At 40.4% G+C, this 19,538-nt stretch overlaps 1 protein-coding gene across 7 annotated transcripts in view; it reads right to left on the reverse strand.

The window, feature by feature from the left end:
* GRIK2 (glutamate ionotropic receptor kainate type subunit 2) overlaps positions 1-19,538 on the reverse strand; it is a 581,178-nt gene that overhangs the window by 270,496 nt on the left and 291,144 nt on the right. For all 7 annotated transcript variants that reach the window (XM_034765974.1, XM_034765977.1, XM_034765972.1 and 4 more), the window contains 2 exons: positions 6,565-6,708; positions 4,920-5,027 (listed from right to left, as the gene is read on the reverse strand). In XM_034765974.1, coding sequence (XP_034621865.1) covers positions 4,920-5,027; positions 6,565-6,708 — 252 coding nt within the window. The remainder of the gene's footprint in view (positions 1-4,919; positions 5,028-6,564; positions 6,709-19,538) is intronic.

Raw genomic sequence — 19,538 nt, forward strand, 5'->3', positions numbered from 1 at the left:
TTCTTCCTGCAGTTTGTCAATATATTTTGGTAATAACCCAAAATGAATGCAATATTTCAGTGAGGTCACAATAAACCACATAGAAAGGGATTACTAACTCCCTGCTCTGTGATACCTTCGTAGCAGGCAGCTCAAACTAGTGGTTTTTTGTTTTAGATTTTTTAAGCTCCACCGCCTACTATGTCTATTTTGCTGCCCCTTATATCTCTTTCAGCATTACTGCTTCCCAAGTTTCTCCCTCCTATTAGGTATGTGTGTTTTGGATTATTTTCCTCCAGATGTATGTCTGCAATCTTTTCCAAACTGAAAAATTTCTGACTGCATTTGTTTCCCAAATTTCTAATCTCTGTGTCTCTTTGTTTTACTTCTTTGTCTTGACTGTGGTTCATATCTCCTAATTTCAACTGTATCAACTGTAAATTTAATTAACATGCTTTTTGCTCCCTCTTCCAGATCAAAAATTATGTTTAATAAGGCCAGACATAACACAGATCGCTATGGAAGACAATAGACACTTCCTGTAGTTCAATATGTTGCCATTTATCAACACCTTTTGTTGGTGGTCTTTCAGATAACTTTCAATCCACATGACACTGCTTCTATCCAAGCCAACTTGCATTAATTTTTCAACTAAGATTGCAAAATACAGTATCAAATACTTTACTGAAGTCCAAATATATTACATCCACTATGTTCATCCACTAATTTTGTATTTCTATCAAAAAAGCAATCAAGCTTGTCTGGCAAGATTTATGATTTATGCTGCTTATTGTTCTTATACTCCACTGGTCCTCAGTGTCTGTACCAGATGCTTGCTATAGCGCCTTGATTTTTATTTCCTGTATCCACACCCTAGTATTTCACTGTTATTCATTATTAAATTGCATCACACTGGTTTCGTGGATGCTTCTGAAACATATTATAGGGCCTGATCACCCTCAACTCCCTCATATCAATCAAAGCTGAGAGTGCTCAGCACCTCTCAGGATCAGGCCCTCAGTACTACTTCACCTCTTCCTCAAGGTACCCATCAATAATAACACCCAGTTTTGATAACTGTATCACTTCCAGTTTGTATTTATTTCCCATATTCCTTGTATAGTACATAAATCCTTATGTTTGTTGTTATATATGTGTCTGTAGATCATTTTCATCCTTCCTCATTTTCAAATCGGAATCATATACCCACCAACCTAGCTTAAAATCTACCTACCAAGCTCAGTTTTAAATCCATATGTTTGTTAATTCTTCTGATGAAATGGAGATCTATTGCACACACTCCCCTCTCATCAAAGAAAGCCTTGTAATGCTCCATAAAAACAAGCTCCTTCTCTGTTCCATTAGCTAGTACTGATTGGCTAGTCTCCAGAATCAGTTTTCTCCCTTCTTCACACTCACATGTGGCATTGGAAGATCTCTGAGATGCTCAGCTGCGTTGCTGCCATCATCAGTTCTATTTCCATGCCTCTAAAGCCATCCTTAATTCTATAGAACTATTTGCCCCACTTTTCTCATTTTCTCCCAATAAGTGGATATTAATTTCCATTATTTAGGTTCTCTTTTGCCCTTCTTGTCATATTCCTTTCTCTGACTCTAAGGATCCAGCATATTAAAAAATGACTCTATTTGAGTTGTACATGGCCTGGACCATATTTTCAGAACAACCATTTGCCAGGTTGACTCTTGACTCTTGTTTCTGGTGGCTCCCTTTCAATCATTACTCAGGAGACTGACTGTCCTATTTATTCCCTAACTCATGAAGGCCAGAGTGTGTGTCGCTGGTGATTACGTTGAACTGCTCTATTTTGTTTCCCTTCTCTTCTTCCTTGTTGCCTGTCTACCTTCATACTTCACCATATTCATCCCATCCTTGGTCTCAAGTGGCTGGGTCTCTCATAACAGTGCCTTCCTTTGTGAACTGATTCAGTTTCTCCTGCTGCTTCAGACCCTTCACTTTTTCTTCCAGAATGCAAGTCAGCTTGCACTACAAACATATGTATCCCACCTGGCATTCATACAGAAAACATAACATTTTCTGCAATTGACAGTCTCTGTTTCTTTGGTGGTCATATCTCAGTTACTGCTAATACAACTTGCTCTCTGGCTGAATCAAGAAGATTCCCTACTATAAATCTTCATTCTTAAACACTCTTAAGGAATAACCAGTTTGAGGCCCTGTGGCTGTACCATTGCCCCTAGGATAATATGAAGCCTCTAGTAGTGGATTTGGGATAGGATTAATATAACAATGAATTTTATTTACATTAAACTCCTTTATTCAGTTATACATAAAGCTTTCTGGAAAAAGGAAATGAGAATCTTATGGCATATTGCAAAATTGACTTCTTCTACTCTGTATAGTAGAAGTAAGATTTGGGCATTCTTACCTTGGGGCAGTATTTGGCAACGCTTTCTCTGGAGCTAAGGGAAGCCACAGTGTTTACTGCAGACCTCTGGACTCTATCTTGGGTCATATGAGGGTCTTGTAAATGCAATTTATAACTTTATATTGCACCACCTGCTGTTAAGAATTTAGTACTGCAAGGACAGCAGCTCCCTATTGAAGAGTGAAAAACTACTCAGTATTGGTTTGTTTGTATTCTGTTTTGTTTTATTTTAGGCGGTTTGTTGCTGTTGGCCCCTTACATCTTCCTGATTGGAAGTTGTAAGGTGGAAAAGTGCTTTAATGAGAAAGGAAATATGTACATACAGATACATAAATAAAGAAAAAAAAGTGAGGGAGATTGAGTGGAGAGCACTGATTAACTAAAACCAGTAAAAGGTGGCCAAGGGATTATAAAACTGGTCTATAGCCTCCTGAGCTCATTCCAGCCTGGAGGCATTCCAGTTTAAGAGCCCAGTTGGACTAAGACCTTTAATCCAAGCTGTACACTCAGCCTAGGTGAGGATTTTGTGATGGTTATATCTCTGAGTAAGAGTTTTTGCCAGATGCCTTCTTGCCCTTGAAGGTGGGTTTCAGAAGGGGGTGATTGTTTCATATGATTGTTGCTATTAGAGTTCTGAAAGTTAAAATTAAAAGTTCCATTTTGATATTTGATGGACTCCTGATTTACAATCTGCTTTAATTGTTTATGCTGTATTTACTGAATCTATGATCCATGCTACAGTTGTATTATGACAACCTGCTCCCTTCATCTGCAATCACTTTCAGATCTCAGAGCAACGTTTTCAAGTGTGTTTTCCTATAACTAGGCACCTATATTCCATAAGGTGTAGGCACTTAAATGAGAGGCCTGATTTTCAGAGCTGGTGAGTACTCATCTCAACATCCCCTCTTCTGGTTCTCTTCTCTGCTCCACACATTTTCCAAGACAGTCTTCATCTTTCAATCAGACTCAATCCCAAGTCCCCACAGCTCCCAAAATTTGGCCCATAATGGACTAAAGAATTATAGAATTCCTCACAGCAGACCCCAGATTTATTCAACTATACATTCCTGTACTGTATTCAGAGCGAGCATCCGTGATGCCTCTCTTAGCTAGAGGCCGGGTTAATCTCTTCCTTGTTAACCTCTGCATAGGTTACATTGGACACGGATTGGGAGAGAAATCAGACCAAAATTTCAGACATGGGTGCCTATCATTAGGTACTATATATCCACAGCTATCTGAAGAAAGCTGAAGCTGAAAGGAGAAATGAGGCTTTGCATGTTTCTCTTCCTCTCTGTAATGTAGCTGAATTAAGCCACACTTTATAACCCTCTTTTGGACTCAGTTGAAGAAGGTCATGCATTATGGAATAGATTTTCAATGGAGCTCATCCTCCAGCAGCTCCCACTGAACCACCTAAATATGTGGCCAGATTTTCAAAATTGTTCAGCACCCAGAAACTCCTTCAAGAACAATGACCTGTCCAGTGCTCTGGACACTTCTGAAAACTGGCCATTTCATTTCGGTGCCTAAAGGGAAGCTGAGCAACTGTTTTGAAAATCTGTGCTGCAACTCCGGCACTATTAAAATCAATGGAAATGCAACCATTGACTTCCGGGGAGTAGAATTTCAAGCCTGGTCCAAATTATGGGTGTGCTGCACTTTTTTCAATGTATTGCTATCAACCTTAATTTTGGGCTGGGGTTGAGCAAATCCCTGTTGACTGTATGTTTAGTGCTTATGGAGCAAGACAGATACTTTCCATTTGCTTTCTTGTTTTATAACACAAAGCTGTTTAAATTTCACCTAGACATTCAGATTCCTCCCCACATCACAACCCCATCTCCCCAGACTTTCCTAAAAAAACCCATTAAAAAGATAACAAACCATCTCTAGAAACCCCCAGCCCTACTTCTAGAAACACTCAGCTAGTATCCAGCCCTCTGTTTCCATCATCATCTTTTGCAAAATATATGCTTGTTATTTACTTTCTCTATAGCACCTTACAAATTTGTGTTAAGCATTTAACTTGTTTCACTTAAAAATGCTACTCTAACATTTTTTGGTACTTGTTCTATGGTTATATGTTGATTATTTATATTTATGTCTGGTGATTGATATTCTGTAATCTCTATGGATCTGAACTGTATACACAAATATTCAGAGCAAAACTCAAGTGTTTCTTAATTATAATGGTATCGAGACCCTAGTAAATTAAGGCAGTACACATTCCCATAGTTCTAGTATAATACATTGCCCAAAACAAAATGCTTAAATTGTCCTAAGTAATACTTTACCTCTACTTCCTAATTGTGAGTTTGCTCTTTATTTCCATCATAAACATAAGAGGTTGGGGTTTTTTTGTAAGGTTATTAAAGGCTACCTCCTTCTTAAGAGCACAAATATGCACCTACATTCAATATGATGCAGTTGTAACATGGTATAAATAGCTTTCTCATATAGGGAAAGTATTTTTTTTTTAATATTTCACATTATTCTCCAAGCAAATAAGATGAACATCTCAAGTACCTTTTCCAGACCTTCTTCCTTGAGGCTGATCACATCTAAATCAAAATCTGTCCTTAAGCCATTGGTTTTGTTGAAAGTTATCCTGCCTGTGAGACCTTCCCAGTGGGCCTATGAAAGAAGAAAAATAATTTCCATAAATAAGAAGCCAAAAAAAAAAAAAAGAACAAAAAATTAATTTCTACCAAAATGGGAAGATTAATTATTCATTACATTTAAATAATTCACCTCGTGGCTGATCTAAAGATAAAATAATTTCATATTCATTTCTGAGATTCTCGGGGTTTTTCCTAATTAAACCAACCTTTCTTTAATCTCTGTACACAATTTCTTAACAGCCTTCCATTTTAGCCAATAAAAGTGGTCTCACTTAGTGTGATGAAAGACTGTTTCCATTAACTCGCCTCAGACATTTATAATTACCATTTTTATTTTCCCCACTATATGTACTAGATTTGTTTAATTTCTGTCATTTTTCTTTTTTGCAAATAAGGTCTTGATGCTGTGAGGTGCTAAGCCTCAAATCCCTTTGAGACAACAGGCATTGACAGGGTGTTGGTACAATTTTTATAGTGGGGGTGCTGAGAGCCATTTAAACAAACTGTAAACCCTGTATATAATGGAAACAACTTCAAGCCTGGGGGTTCGGCAGCACTCCCAGGACCCCTAGTTCCATCAGCTATGACATTTATGGGACCTGAGTCAGCACCTATCAGAAATGAATGCTTAATTTTAGAAGGCACAATATATTATTTTCTTATAACTTAGAGATGACAATTTTTAAGTGGTAGAGCCAAATGTTGCCATTAATGGGTTCTGCAAGCATGGTCATTGTTAATAATTGAAAATAAGAAGTATATTACACTCCCAATATTATCTGTTATAGTGAAAGCATTCAGGAGGAGATGTCAGAAAAGCAATTTATGATCTTGCAAGTAGGCACTGTTAAAAATGGAAATTTACTGCACTGCTATATTTCTCTTTCCCACAGTATCTCCTCTACTTACAATGGAAAATTCAGAGCTAGGCACTTATGGGACAACATATTTGAACAGTGTACAGTGTTGACCCTCAACATCTTAAATTATCCATGACTGTATAAGTACTAAATGTTAAATAAAAATCCAAGAGAAGTTACATTGAGGCAAAACATATAAATTAAAGACATTTATGGAAGAAAATAATCCAGCCTATAGATTTTTTTCAGAGCTGTACAGAATAAATAGCAAAAAGATTAAAGTGGAAAAGGTGGAGGTAAAGTTGCCTGGGAAGTGGTGGACCAAGGAATATAGGCTAGAATTTTGCTTTTCAAATTATTTATTACATATTTGCCTCTATGATCATTTTAGCATCACAGAAGTTCCAAGAAACATCGATCAGCAAAACATTTCATTTTGTCTATTTGAAGTGCAGTACTTTCACTCTTTTGTGTTTTTTATATTTATAAATTGTTCCTGTATGAACAACCATATGAACAGTTTTTAAATGTAAATGAGGCTTTGACTGCAAGTCTCCCCCCCACACAACAAGCAGAAATAATCCCACCTGCTGGGAGTGTGGGGGGGATTAAAGTAGACTAAGGGTGGGGGGAAGATGGGATGTGGGTAGGGGTAAGAAGAAACCAGAACATATTTTATTAAAGACATACCTCTTTAATGAGACTCATAAAGCGGGTCCCAAAGCGCCATGGTTTGTGCCGATTACACTGTAATGAACTGACAGTCATCTGTGGGAACTGCTGGACAGCCACTGACACCACATGAACTGCATCATACATTAAAGCTGCGTCCGTCTGAAATTAGAATGAAATCAATGCAGTGAACACAAAATTGAAAGTGCATGACAGAGAATAAAAAAAAGAGAGAAAGAAAAAAATCTGTCCTGCTGTTTGTTATAATGCAGGGAGAAAACAATATGACTGCCTGTGCAGCACTGTCAAATAAAACATAGTTACCAAGTTCCTACATCAGAAATGTCAAGCTCTTCAATTTTAGCTTTTCTTTTTTAATCCGGATATAAGGGCCCAATTATATACTATCTGGGATCACTGCAGAGCTCTGACAACTAAGATGACTTGTTTATAATATTAAAAAAGAAGTACCTTAGGGGCCTATATAAATCACACTATGCATGTATAAGTCAATGAGCAAGTTATTCTCTTGGGTGAGGAGGAAAATGAAAGATTACAAAAGCCTCAGCTAAGAAGGAACATACACAGGCAGTGAAAATAATAATAGTTTTCTATCTTAGAATTACAGAGAAGATACAATCCCAAAGGTGCTCAGCATATTCACTAATCACTTTTTAGGAACTCAGTTTAATCCCTAGGGTTGACTTGACCAATTTTTCCCATAAATGAGAGGCAATTCAGATTTACATTAAAATTCATATTCATTTTAATTGTTATCTTGTGCCCGTCCAAATAAATAGCCTTTTTATGCCCAGTAAATGCTAACCAGCATCATGCTAACAACAGTATTGAGCTAGTCACTCAACCGACACAGTACACCTTGCAAAGAAACCAATATGTCTCTTTCATTTTGTTTGATAAACAGTGGCAAGTGTTGCCACCAAAACTGAGAAGAGGACCTCAGACTCAGCCAGTAGAAATGAACTCTGCCATCTGCTCACCATACCTTAGAGAAAAGGGACCTATTTCCCCTTCTCATTCACATAATTAGTGAGCTGTGAAATGAGTTCTTTAATGGATAGGAAACCTGGAGATTATTGCACTTGTCACAATACAATACAATGTAATACAAAATGAGTTTATATAGCGCCTTTCATGAAAATGCATCCCAGGGCATTTTACAATATGCAAAAGTACTATGCCTTTATAGACCATAAGACACATTTAGATTTAAATAGGTCTCCTGAGGTGACATTTCAAAATTCAAATGGGAATAAATCCCAATTTTGAAATAGTCAGTACAATAGCTTCAGATGATTCAAGCAGCAACTAAGCTTGTACTGATACTACAACTCAGACCAAAAATACACAGATCCTAAATTGTTCACCACATAATAACTCATTAAAATATTTTTAAGGCCAAATTGATATCTGAGAAGGAGCCAATATAGCTCCCAAAGGCTGGAATAATATACTAAGTCTACTTTGTATAAATTAAAATTCTGGTGGCCGCATCTTGCTAAAGTTGGAGCTATTCAATATTTTCTCAAGGAAACTACAAAATATATAAAACTATAAAATAATGTACTACACATTAGTCTGGCTCAGATTTCAAATGTATGTGCTATGGTCTTCTTGCAAGCATGTATTTTCATTGGCCAACTTCTAACTATATTCCCCGAACCAAAGAAAGGAAATGCTAATCACACATCTCCTGTAGAAATCAGTAGTCAGAATGCTTTCCATAGTAACCATCACCATTTTTAGCAAAAACAGGAATAAGAACAGTGTTATTGAAAGAGAAAGACAGCCCACTGCAACAAATAGATTAAACTAATCAACAACTAAACCTCCTTCATATTCAATTTGCCCTACCCCAACCGTGAACAAATATGTCAGGAGGAGGACAGTATGTAGACAACCTTCTCCTGCAGAACAGGGGAGACAATGGTCAGAGAAGCAAGCCAGAGCCAGAAAATTAAACAAAAAGGAATAGACAGTTATGAGAAGTGACCCTGAAGAGCAGGCTGTAGCAGGAAGAGCTCTGTGTGCATGGCAGAAAAGCCAGAGATAAGTGTGAACCTTTGGATTGCAGTGATAGACTTTACTGGTGGGACTATTTGGATGGCTTTGCAAACCAGCCCCAAGTGAAAAGCGGTAGGACTGATAAGAAAAGCTGTGGGGAGCCTTTACGGGGCTCTGAAGAGGGAGAACAGAGGGAGGCTGCTTCAAAGGGAATTCTGGTCACCAGGAACCACTCAGGAAGCAGCGGCCCTCTCACAGCACTAAAGAAAACTCATGATTTTGTCCAAAGTGAAATTTCATTATGTTTGCAGTTAAGAGCCATTTTCATCAACAAAAATAATCCCTTTTTCCTTCTGATCAAAACTACAACTTCTCATAAGTACTTGTGAAAGAGTTTCACTCAGACATTCATGAAGTGAAACCTAGTACAATAATGTTCACAGTCCACAGATATCTATCAAGAAGACAAGCAACATGCTCTTGAGTGTAAATATATTATTTCATGTACAACCATCAAAATAACTGCAAAGTCTAGATAAACAGAAGTCGCAGAGTGACACAAAACCTTATAACGTTGCCCAGTGCAAACTGCTTTAACGAGGAATTGTTAGGAATACTGAATAATGCAGTTACTTGAATTTCAGGGAGTCAAATTAAAATTGTCTGCTTCAGAAGTAGGTAGGGTTGCCAGGTATCCAGTTTTTGACCGGAACACTCGGTTGAAAAGGGACCCTGGCGGCTCTGGTCAGCACCACTGATCAGGCTGTTAAAAGTCCAGTTGGCAGCACAGCAGGACTAAAGCAGGCTCCCTGCCTGCTGGGGCTCCGCATGACTCCTGGAAGCAACGGCATGTCCCCCCTCCAGCTCCTATGCATAGGGTCAGCCAGGGGGCTCCGCACACTGCCCCCACCCCAAGCACTGGCTTTGCAGTTCCCATTTGCTGGGAATCCCAGCCAATGGGAGTTGCAAAGTGGCACCTGAGGATGGGGCAGCACGTAGAGCCACCTGGTTGTGCCTCTGCATAGGAGCCAGAGGGGGAACATGACACCATTTCCGGGAGCCGCCTGAGGTAAGTACTGCCTGGAGCCTGCACCCTTGACCCCCTCCCATGCCCCGACCCCCAGCCCCAGCCCTGATCCACCTCCCTCCCTCCAAAAACCTCAGTCCCAGCCCAGACCACCCTCCTGTACTCCCAACCCCTCATCCCCAGCCCCACCCCAGAGCCCGCATCCCCAGCTGGAGTCCTCACACCCTCCCGCACCCCAACCCCCTGAGCCAGCCCAGTGAAAATCAGCAAGTTAGGGTGGGGACAGCAAGCGATAGAAGGAGGGGGGATGGAGTGAGTGGGGGGGGGGACCTTGGAGGAGGGGTGGGGCAAGGATATTCGGTTTTGTGCGAGTAGAAACCTGGCAACCCTAGAAGTAGGACTATGTCCATTTTAAAAAAAATATCATGTAATTTGATTCTTTTTCTTTTGTCCGTTCTACAAAATGGTTTGAAAAGTGAGGTTAATGCTTTAGCATAGTATCAGTGGGTAGCCATGTTATTCACAAAAACAACAAGGAGTCCAGTGGCACCTTAAAGACTAACAGACTTATTTGGGTATAAGTTTTCGTGGCTAAAAAACCTCACTTCTTCAGATGCATCTTGTTGTTTTTGCTTTAGTATTCATTCTTTGAATATGATGGTATATCTGTGTCCAGCATCCAACGTGGTTTTGGTTGTTGTGGCTGGCTTTTGGTTGTTGTGGCTGGCTTTTGGTTGTTTTTTTTGTTTGTTTGTTTTTGCTAATCATTATCTCACTACCTTGGTGTGTTTGGGACTTCTCCCCTTCACCTTCCTCTTCCTCACAATGGTGCCAAGAAAGGGAAAGGCAAGAAAGTCTCTGGATATGTCTACACTTGGAGCTGAGGGTATGATTTTTATTTTTACCACACAAGCTTGATCAAAGCTCACACAAGTATGTAGTCTCAAGCTGGGAATCATACCCCCAGCTCCAAGTGTAGATCTATCCTCTATCATCCAGGTGCTGGGACTTGTCCTACCCACCGCCACTCCTTCTGGGTGATGGGGGAGGTGGAGGACAGTGTTATTGGCTCCTCTCCTGTAGTGGGGTGAGGGGACACTGGATGAGTTTAAGCAACTTCCTAGGATGGGAAGTCTTTGTAGGCTTCATGTTTCACCCTCACCCATTCCACTGTTATATAGGTGTGCTGGATCTCCTGTAATGCCAGGGGCTAGGCTGATCACCAGTTTTGGAAACAAAGAAGATTAGGTTGGAAGACACCTCAGGAGGTCATCTAGTCCAACCTCCTGCTCAAAGCAGAACCAACACCTATTACATCCTTAAAAAACAGGCCTTATAAACCTCTAAAGATGGAGATTCCACCATCCTAGGTAACCCATTCCAGTGCTTCACCACCCTCCTAGTGAAATAGTGTTTCCTAATATTCAACCTAGACCTCCCCCACTGCAACTTGAGACCATTGCTCCTTGTTCTGTCATCTGCCACCACTGAGAACAGCTGAGCTCCATCCTCTCTGGAACCCCCGTTCAAGTATTTGAAGGCTGCTATCAAATCCCCCCTCACTCTTCTCTTCGGCAGACTAAACAAGCCCAGTTCCCTCAGCCACTCCTCATAAGTCATGTGCCTCAGACCTCTAATCATTTTCATTGTCCTCCATTGGACTCTTTCCAATTTGTCCACATCCTTCCTGTAGTGTGGGGCCCAAAACTGGATGCAATACTCCAGATGTGGCCTCACCAGTACAAAATAGAGGGGAATAATCACTTCCCTAGATCTGCTGGCAATGCTCCTACTAATGCAGACCAATATGCTGTTAGCCTTCTTGGCAACAAGGGCACATGGCTGACTCATATCCAGCTTCTCATCCACTGTAATCCCCAGGTCCTTTTCTGCAGAACTTCTGCTTAGCCAGTCGGTCCCCAGCTTGTAGCAGTGCATGGGATTCTTCTGTACTAAGTGCAGAACTTTGCACTTGTCCTTGTTGAGCCTCATCAGATATCTTTTGGTCCAATCTTCCAATTTGTCTAGGTCACTCTGGACCCTATCCCTACCCTCCAGCATATCTACCTCTCCCCCAGCTTAGTGTCATCCGCGAACTTGTTGAGGGTGCAATCCATCCCATCATCCAGATCGTTAATGAAGATGTTGAACAAAACCAGCCCCAGGACCTGGGGCACTCTGCTTGATACCAGCTGCCAACTAGACATTGAGCTGTTGATCAATACCCATTGAGCCTGACAATCTAGCCAGCTTTCTATCCACCTTATAGTCTATTCATCCAATTCATAGCTTTTTAACTTGCTGGCAAGAATACTGTGGGAGACCATAACAAAAGCTTTGCTAAAGTTTAGATATATCATGTCCCCTGCTTTCCCCATATCCACAACGCCAGTTATCTCATCATAGAAGGCAATCAGGTTGGTCAGGCATGACTTGCCCTTGGTAAATCTATGTTGACTGTTCCTGATCACTGTCCTCTTCTCCAAGTGCTTCAAAATGGTTTCCTTGAAGATCTGCTCCATGATTTTTCCAGGGACTGAGGTATGGCTGACTGGTCTGTAGTTCCCCGGGTTCTCCTTCTTCTCTTTTTTAAAGATGGGCACTATATTTGCCTTTTTCCAATCATCCAGAACCTCCCTCGATCGCCATGAGTTTTCAAAGATAATGGCCAATGGCTCTACAATCACATCAGTCAATTCCCTTAGCACCCTCGGATGTGTTAGATCTGGACCCATGAACTTGTGCATCTGGAAGGGATTTTCCCCACATGGTGAAATTGACAAACTGATGTTTGGGTTTTTTCCCCTTCAATCTGGCATACAGGAGACCTGTTGGGGGGCTTCCAATGAAGTTGGTGGGTTGCAAATGGTCCAGTTAAAGGCCCCAAATCCCATTGAGCTTGCTAAGCACTCATGGCGAGGGATAGTCCTCTATCTGAGTGGCTCTTCTCCCTCCAGTATGGGGAAAGGAAGGATCTGGGACCTTGACATCCAGAAAGAGTCATTGGACAGGCCTGAGGGTGTAGAGGGGGCATGGCCTTCCCTTCACACTCACCCTCAGGCGCAGTACATCAGAAGCCAGCGGTACCAGTTGAGATCAGCACTGGAACACTCTTGCTGAATACTTTTGGGTGTTAACTTCTATTGGTTAAAAAAAATTGCAGCTTCCACATTTACCCACATGATGTTTCTGTGTCCACATGTGTATGTGGACACACAAAAAGAGAGACATAAATGGCTACATATACTGAACTTCTACATGTCACTTTTTTCCAAGTACAAGAGAGGTCGATGTACCCAATGAACTGCATTACTTTTGTTTACACCTCATTATATTTCAGTTCTTATCTAGTTTTAAAATGCAAAAATATACTTTACAATTTTAGAAGACATCTACTATATGTGTATTATACAGTCAGGCATGACATTAATTCAGGATAGGGGTTTTCCTGACTAATTCTATTTCTTCATTAAATAGTTCTAAAGAAGTAGTACTGCTGTTCAGACAGAAAATCCTATTTCAGTTTTTTATTATACAAATCCCAGCCTTCTTTAAACCCTAATCTACAAATTCTAAGTAATTTAGATGATATTCAAGCATGATGTGGAGGAATTCTTCACTGCTCAAAACCAGTTGATTAAGAAACGGATGGAAAGCAGGTAAACCTACAGGTTTCCAATTAAGTTTCATTTAACTACTATAATTATTTTTTCTTAATTAAATTTTTCACTAATAAAAGCCTAGAGAAATAAATGGCTTCCGGTTTTAAAGATATTTTGTGGAATACTTGGAATCGAGGAAGCTCTCTAAATTGAGTGGTATTATAAATAACTCAGTACCAATGGGATAGACAAGCTTAACCCTGTTTGGATTTGACTGGTATTTACTGGTAATTTATTGATTGTGAGAAGAGCTGAAAATAACAGGAAACTGGTTTATTTTCTATAGCTCAGATAATTCGTATATTTCTAAATTTGCATTACACAGGGGCAGTCCTTCTTTATACAGGCAAATTTTTCAATGAAGTCAGCAGACTTTTCATTGCATAAGTGGAATGACAGATGTAGAGCCATAGAAATTAGAGCTTTCAAAGAGTCCTTAGGTATATAGTCCATCCCCCTACAGATGGAAGGGCAGTGACAATTACCACCTTCATACTATTGTCCCCTTCTGAAGCAAGAGGATAGTCAAAGTTTGGGGCCCTGAGGAAGTTCAGTTGGGAGTAGAAATTGGTGATAGGTATTCCTGTGGTGCAGTTTTGTTTATTTGCAAAGAATATACAAAGTCCAGTGTTTCTGAATGCAGAAGGAATCAGATAGCAGGAAACGGCTTCTTTTGCTCACAGCACCTTTCACAGTACTTCTTAGCCTGCACCCCTGACTAAGTTAACTCTCCCCCAGGTTTCTTCCAGGATCAGACACCATGCTTCAAGTTGTCTTTCTCTGGTCTCTCTCAGTTACTGTGTTCACTCACATACCTGGTCATAATACCCAGTAAAACCTCCCTGCACACACCTTTGTTCATCTAAATGATGTTTTAACTCAACTCATAACAAGTTTTCACCCAGCTCATAAAAAGACCTTAATGTTTGTGAAATGCTATATTTAAAGCTTGTGCCTTCATGATGTATAGAGAAGAGCTGATGAGTTTTTGTTGGTTTCCAACATTTTTTTCTGTTTATATTTTACATTAGAAATTCAGGTCCAGTCCAACCTGAAAGACTCTGTGAAGACTACAAAACTGATGAGATAGTAAAGAGCGAAACCATAGCTAGTGAGAGGGCAAAGGATTTTTAGTCAAAGTGCTTAAAGTTCTTTGATATTTTTGTTTTTGTTTAATCCCTATTTAATGTCAATGACTAATTCATATTGTGGAGAAAAGAAGTCTGTTACATACTGTTAAGCCTACAGTGTGAGAACTATCCATTTATATTCTCTAAGATCCCCCAACAAATCCTCCAGCAAAACAAGATCAGACATGACATTCCGGATATATCTAAAGGGGAAAAACAAGCAGAAAAAAAAATTTAAAAAGATTTTAAGGCTTTAAAGATGCAAAAGAGGGCACAAGCCCTTTTTTAAAAAACATCCTTTGCAGGCCACCTTTAAGGGCAGTGATTGCAGAGATGGGAATGGAACTCAAGACCTCCTAGCTCTCAGTCCTGATCTTAAGCCATTAAAATGCCACCCCTCAAAATCCCACAGTTGTTGCTTTTTATTTTGAAGATTTTTTTTTAAAGCGTCCTTTCAATTTTTCACAGGAAAATGTTTTGGGTTTTTTTTTTCTTCATACAGTGGAGTATAAAGAATGAGCAATTTCCAGCCCCAATAAAAATTCTATTTCTAAGTATGAAAAACTATGCTTGGTTTTACTTTAGAAGTTACCCATTCTCTGGTTAAATCCACTGCAAGTATTCACTTACTATCTGCATCCCCAGGGCACAAACCAAGTCTATATATTAGGAAGTGTATGCCTCCATTTGTTTCCAAGGTAACCAAAACAAAAGTAGCCAGAGAAATGTAGCACAGAAAGTGGATGAAAACTGTCCACCAAATAATTTTACTATAGTTCTTTAAAATGTTCCAACATGTTAAAATTAGTTCATATAACATGTTCAAAGTCTTAAATAATTTCACTTATCTTGGAATGGTTCTTAAGCTCAGGAAGCAGCTTGATTAGAGAGAAGGCACAGAATTTTTCTTAGCTCCACAAGCAGCCAGCTCTTAAGGGGACTGTTAAGGCATCAGTAAAATCTAGTTCACATTGTTCTTGGTCAATGGCTCAACACAGTTATTATCATAGTCACTCCCATACAGAAATTATGTCATTTGCATAGTCACTCCTATATCTGTAACAAGATATCCATCCTTACAATAGTTTAGACCAGGGATCGGCAACCTTTGGCACACGGCCCATCAGGGAAATCCACTTGCGGGGGACAGTTTGTTTACTTGGCACGTCCACAGGTTTGGCCGATCGCAGCTCCCACTGGTTGCAGTTTTCAGTGTATTGCACTACTCAGGGCACCACTGTGACATTTATATTTATACACTGAAACTCCCCTAGTGAAATCCCACCAACCTGCTCAGTCTGACAGTAAAAGAACTTTCCAGTGCTAATCATTTATTTCTTCTCCTAGGCCTTGCCTCACATGCCGATAATTTAATATAAATTACAAAAGTATTAATTTTTAAAAAATGGAATAAATGGCAAACCACATAGCCAAAGCAAATAACATCCCTTTCCTCCTCCTTTCTCTGTATTATGTGTAATTTCGTGTTCTCCAGGGTTACTTCCATTTATTGAGTTCTCGTAAGTCCACTGCAATAAATGTGTAACTCCTAATTCCAGAAATGAGCCCAATATGTGTGCAAGGGGAGAAGAATCAGCCCCTATAAAGTAAAATTAAAGTATCTTCTTTTCCTTTTAGGTCTGGCTTTGTAATAGAAGCAGACTGCTTCCCCTCTTCTAAATAAATCAGAAAAAAGTACTTGAACACAAAGACATAAGGAAAATCTGACAACACTGAACAGACATGAGAGTGGAGCACCTACAATAGAAGGGCCCTCATTATTAGCTGCCTGCTACTTTCTTTGAAAGCTGTCCTGTTTGACCAGAAAACTACATAAAGCTGTCATTAAAAATTATAGGATATGATCTACATGGAACTATCAAAAAAGAACAGAGGTGTATATAAAATCAACCTAAGATTTATTTATCAATGTCTGCACTTGCTTGGATATAGCAGCAAGGACTACCTGCTCAGAAAATTGCATTTCAAGGGCTATTATGACTGCTCTGTGAGGCAAAACAGCCATAACTCCAGCTTAACCAGTTACCATAATGGGAATCCCTGGACAGTGAGGAGAAAATGGTTACTTAGTTTACAGTAACTGTTCTTCAAGATGTGTTGTGCACACATCTACATTCCACTGTAGGTGTACGTGCACCCAATGCACTTGAGTCAAATACATTTTGGCGGCAATACCAGCAGATGCTTATGATCGCTGGAGCTTAATTCGGAAGACTCGTTTTGATAAATAGGTCTTACGCATACATGGCCAGTCCATCTCAATTGTGCGCAGATCAAATGAGCCTCAACGCCTTCTGAATCAGCTTTTACCAGGACTTCTATGTTGGAAACTCAGTCCTGCCATTTGATGCCCAGGTTTGAGCATTGGCCTGCTAAACTCAGGATTGTAAATTCAATCCTTGAGGGGGCCAATTAGGAATCCAGGGCAAAATCAGTACTTGGTCCTGCTAGTGAAGGCAGGGGGCTGGACTCGGGGTCCCTTCTAGTTCTATGAGATAAGTATTTCTCCATATATATATATATATATATATATATATATATATTTTATTAAATGGAAACAGTCAAGCTTGCTACTGTACCACTGATAACAGGTCCATGTTTTACACTCATAATGCCATGAGGAAAACAGAGGTATAGACTTTGATTTTTTTCTGTACTGAGATACATGTTGCTTCCAAATTCATGATGGAAGTGGCCATACGCAACCCTGGGTTTCTTATTTTTTGCATCCACTTAGTGGTCAATTGTCACTTCATTATTCAGCACACACCCAAGATAAACAAACTGTTTGATGGCTTGGAGCATGGTATTTCAAAGCTTATTGACAGATCTTGGTAAGATTGTTGAGGAGGTGGCTGATATATAACCTCGATTTCATTCAGCTGAGGGTGAGGTAAAATTTACAAGCCACTGCATGCTGTCATGCTGCTTCAGAGTGTGCCATCAAGGCACAATCATCAGTATAGAGCCTTTCCTGGATCAATGCTTCTATCAGCTTGATATTTGCACATAGATGAGGAGCTTACCAGTGCGGAAGCATATAAAGATGCTTTTTGAAGAGTCACCAAGGGCTTCCTCTAGCACTACAGCAAAGAATAGACCAAAAAGGCTAGGAGCAAGGACACATCCTTGCTTCACCCCTTCTGCAATTGGAAATGGATCTGTTAGATCACCCTCAACATTAACTCTTCTAGCCATCCCTTCATGCAATTGTCAAACAATGTTAATAAATTTGTCTAGGCATCCAAATTTAGCAAATAATTTCCAGAGGGCAGTGCAGTTGACTGTTGATTGCCTTGGTTAGTTTGAGAAATATGATGCACAAAGGTTGGTGCTATTCACAAATTTTTTTCTGTAATTGTCAAATGATGAAAACCACGTCAACAGTGCTCTTCTGAGCACTAAAGCCACACTGTGACTCAGACAGAATGTTGTCAAAGTTTGGGTCAGTAGTTCAGGAGGATCTTCGCAAGAATCTTGCCAGCCATGGAGAGCAAAGCGATACTATGGTAATTACCACTTTATTCTTATAGATAGTGATGTTGTTGACATCTTTCATTTGTTGAAGCCAGACATGTAAGAAACACGCAAGCAGCCTGTAAATGAGAAAATTCCCTTTCTGTTTGAAAACTTCAACTGGAATGGAATCGGGACCAGCAGATCTGTTATTTTTCATTATCTGAAGAGCCTTCAACATCTCAGCTTGTGTGGGTGGATCAGCAAGTGCATTAGATGTGGGAAATGTTCGGACATTATCCAGTACTCATCAGAAACAGTAGAAAAATAATTAAATGTTCATGCTATGATCTGCAATGAGACAGCACTTGTTAGTGGTGTCAAGGCAGATTGGGTAGGGTCACACACAGCTTTGACCATATCATAGAAACTTTTGGAGTCAGGTTTATCAGCAAGGGCCTGTAGTTCATCTGCTTCGAGATCAAACCACATATTTTGCATTTGCCAGAATCTGAATTGGAGCGTGCTGCAAGCTGCCTTGTATCTGACCTCTTTTGACTTAGAGAGTGGGTCAGCTAAGAGTGTGGCATGCCCTTCTCCCATGACATCCAGGAGATTCAATATTTCAAAATCAGTATCGTCAAACCAGTCTCCACGATGGTGTTTCGTATACCCAACACAATCCACAACAGTGTTATAAAATAGATTGTGTCACACAGGGATACTCATTCAACACATATGTCATCACTGATCAGATCTCATGGAGGTACTGGATCAGACACAGGAGGGTAAATATGACCTTTTCACATCCCATGGTAAATTCTTCAATTGGCAGATGTAATGCAGAAATGGCTGTTAAATGGAATCTCACAGCACTGATGGAGAGGCCAGATTTCAGATGTAGCAGGTAATCCAATACAAGTCATATCTCTGTGAGACTCACTGATAGCTGATGAGATTCAGCCCACAGCAAAATTATCGTCTATTTTATGACATAAGTGTATCTACTGGACCAAATGTCCTTGTCTGAACTTACGAAGTGCAGACTTTTTCTGCATTACTTATCCAGAGATCATACAGGTGGTGAGGTGGAGAAATTGCAGGTTGGAGTGCCATGGGTAGCCCTGGTTCCATAGGCGCCGGCTTCCTCTCGGACTGAGGGGTGCTCAACCCCCCGTTCTGCCCCAGGTTCCGCCCCGACCCAACTCCTTCCCACAAATTCCCACCCACCTCTTCCTGCCCAGTTCCACCCCCCCCCCTGAGCGTACCCCATTTCGGCTCCTCCCCATTCCTCCCAGAGCCTCCTGCATGTCGCGAAACAGCTGATTGTGGTGGGCAGGAGGCACTGAGAGGGAGGAGTTGATCAGCAGGGCCGTCAGTGGATGGGAGGCACTGCGGGGAGGGTAGGAGATGATTGCCTTTTTTCCGTGGGTGCTCCAGCCCTGGTGGGCACCTATGCCTGGTTCTAAGACAAGAGATCTACAACCGGTGAGGTGGTCAATTTGAGAGCTGATGCTGGTCTGTGTACCAGTACTGCCTAGGTGCAGATGCTATGAGAATTAAAGTTGCCTTGTATGTTTCAGTTTCCTGATTACCGTCAGAATTAGAGGAACTGGAGGGAATGCATACAACAGATGACTCAACCATGGAAGAAAGGCCTGCCCTGGAAAG

Source organism: Trachemys scripta, chromosome 3 (assembly GCF_013100865.1).
Source record: "Trachemys scripta elegans isolate TJP31775 chromosome 3, CAS_Tse_1.0, whole genome shotgun sequence".
NCBI lineage: Eukaryota > Metazoa > Chordata > Testudines > Emydidae > Trachemys > Trachemys scripta.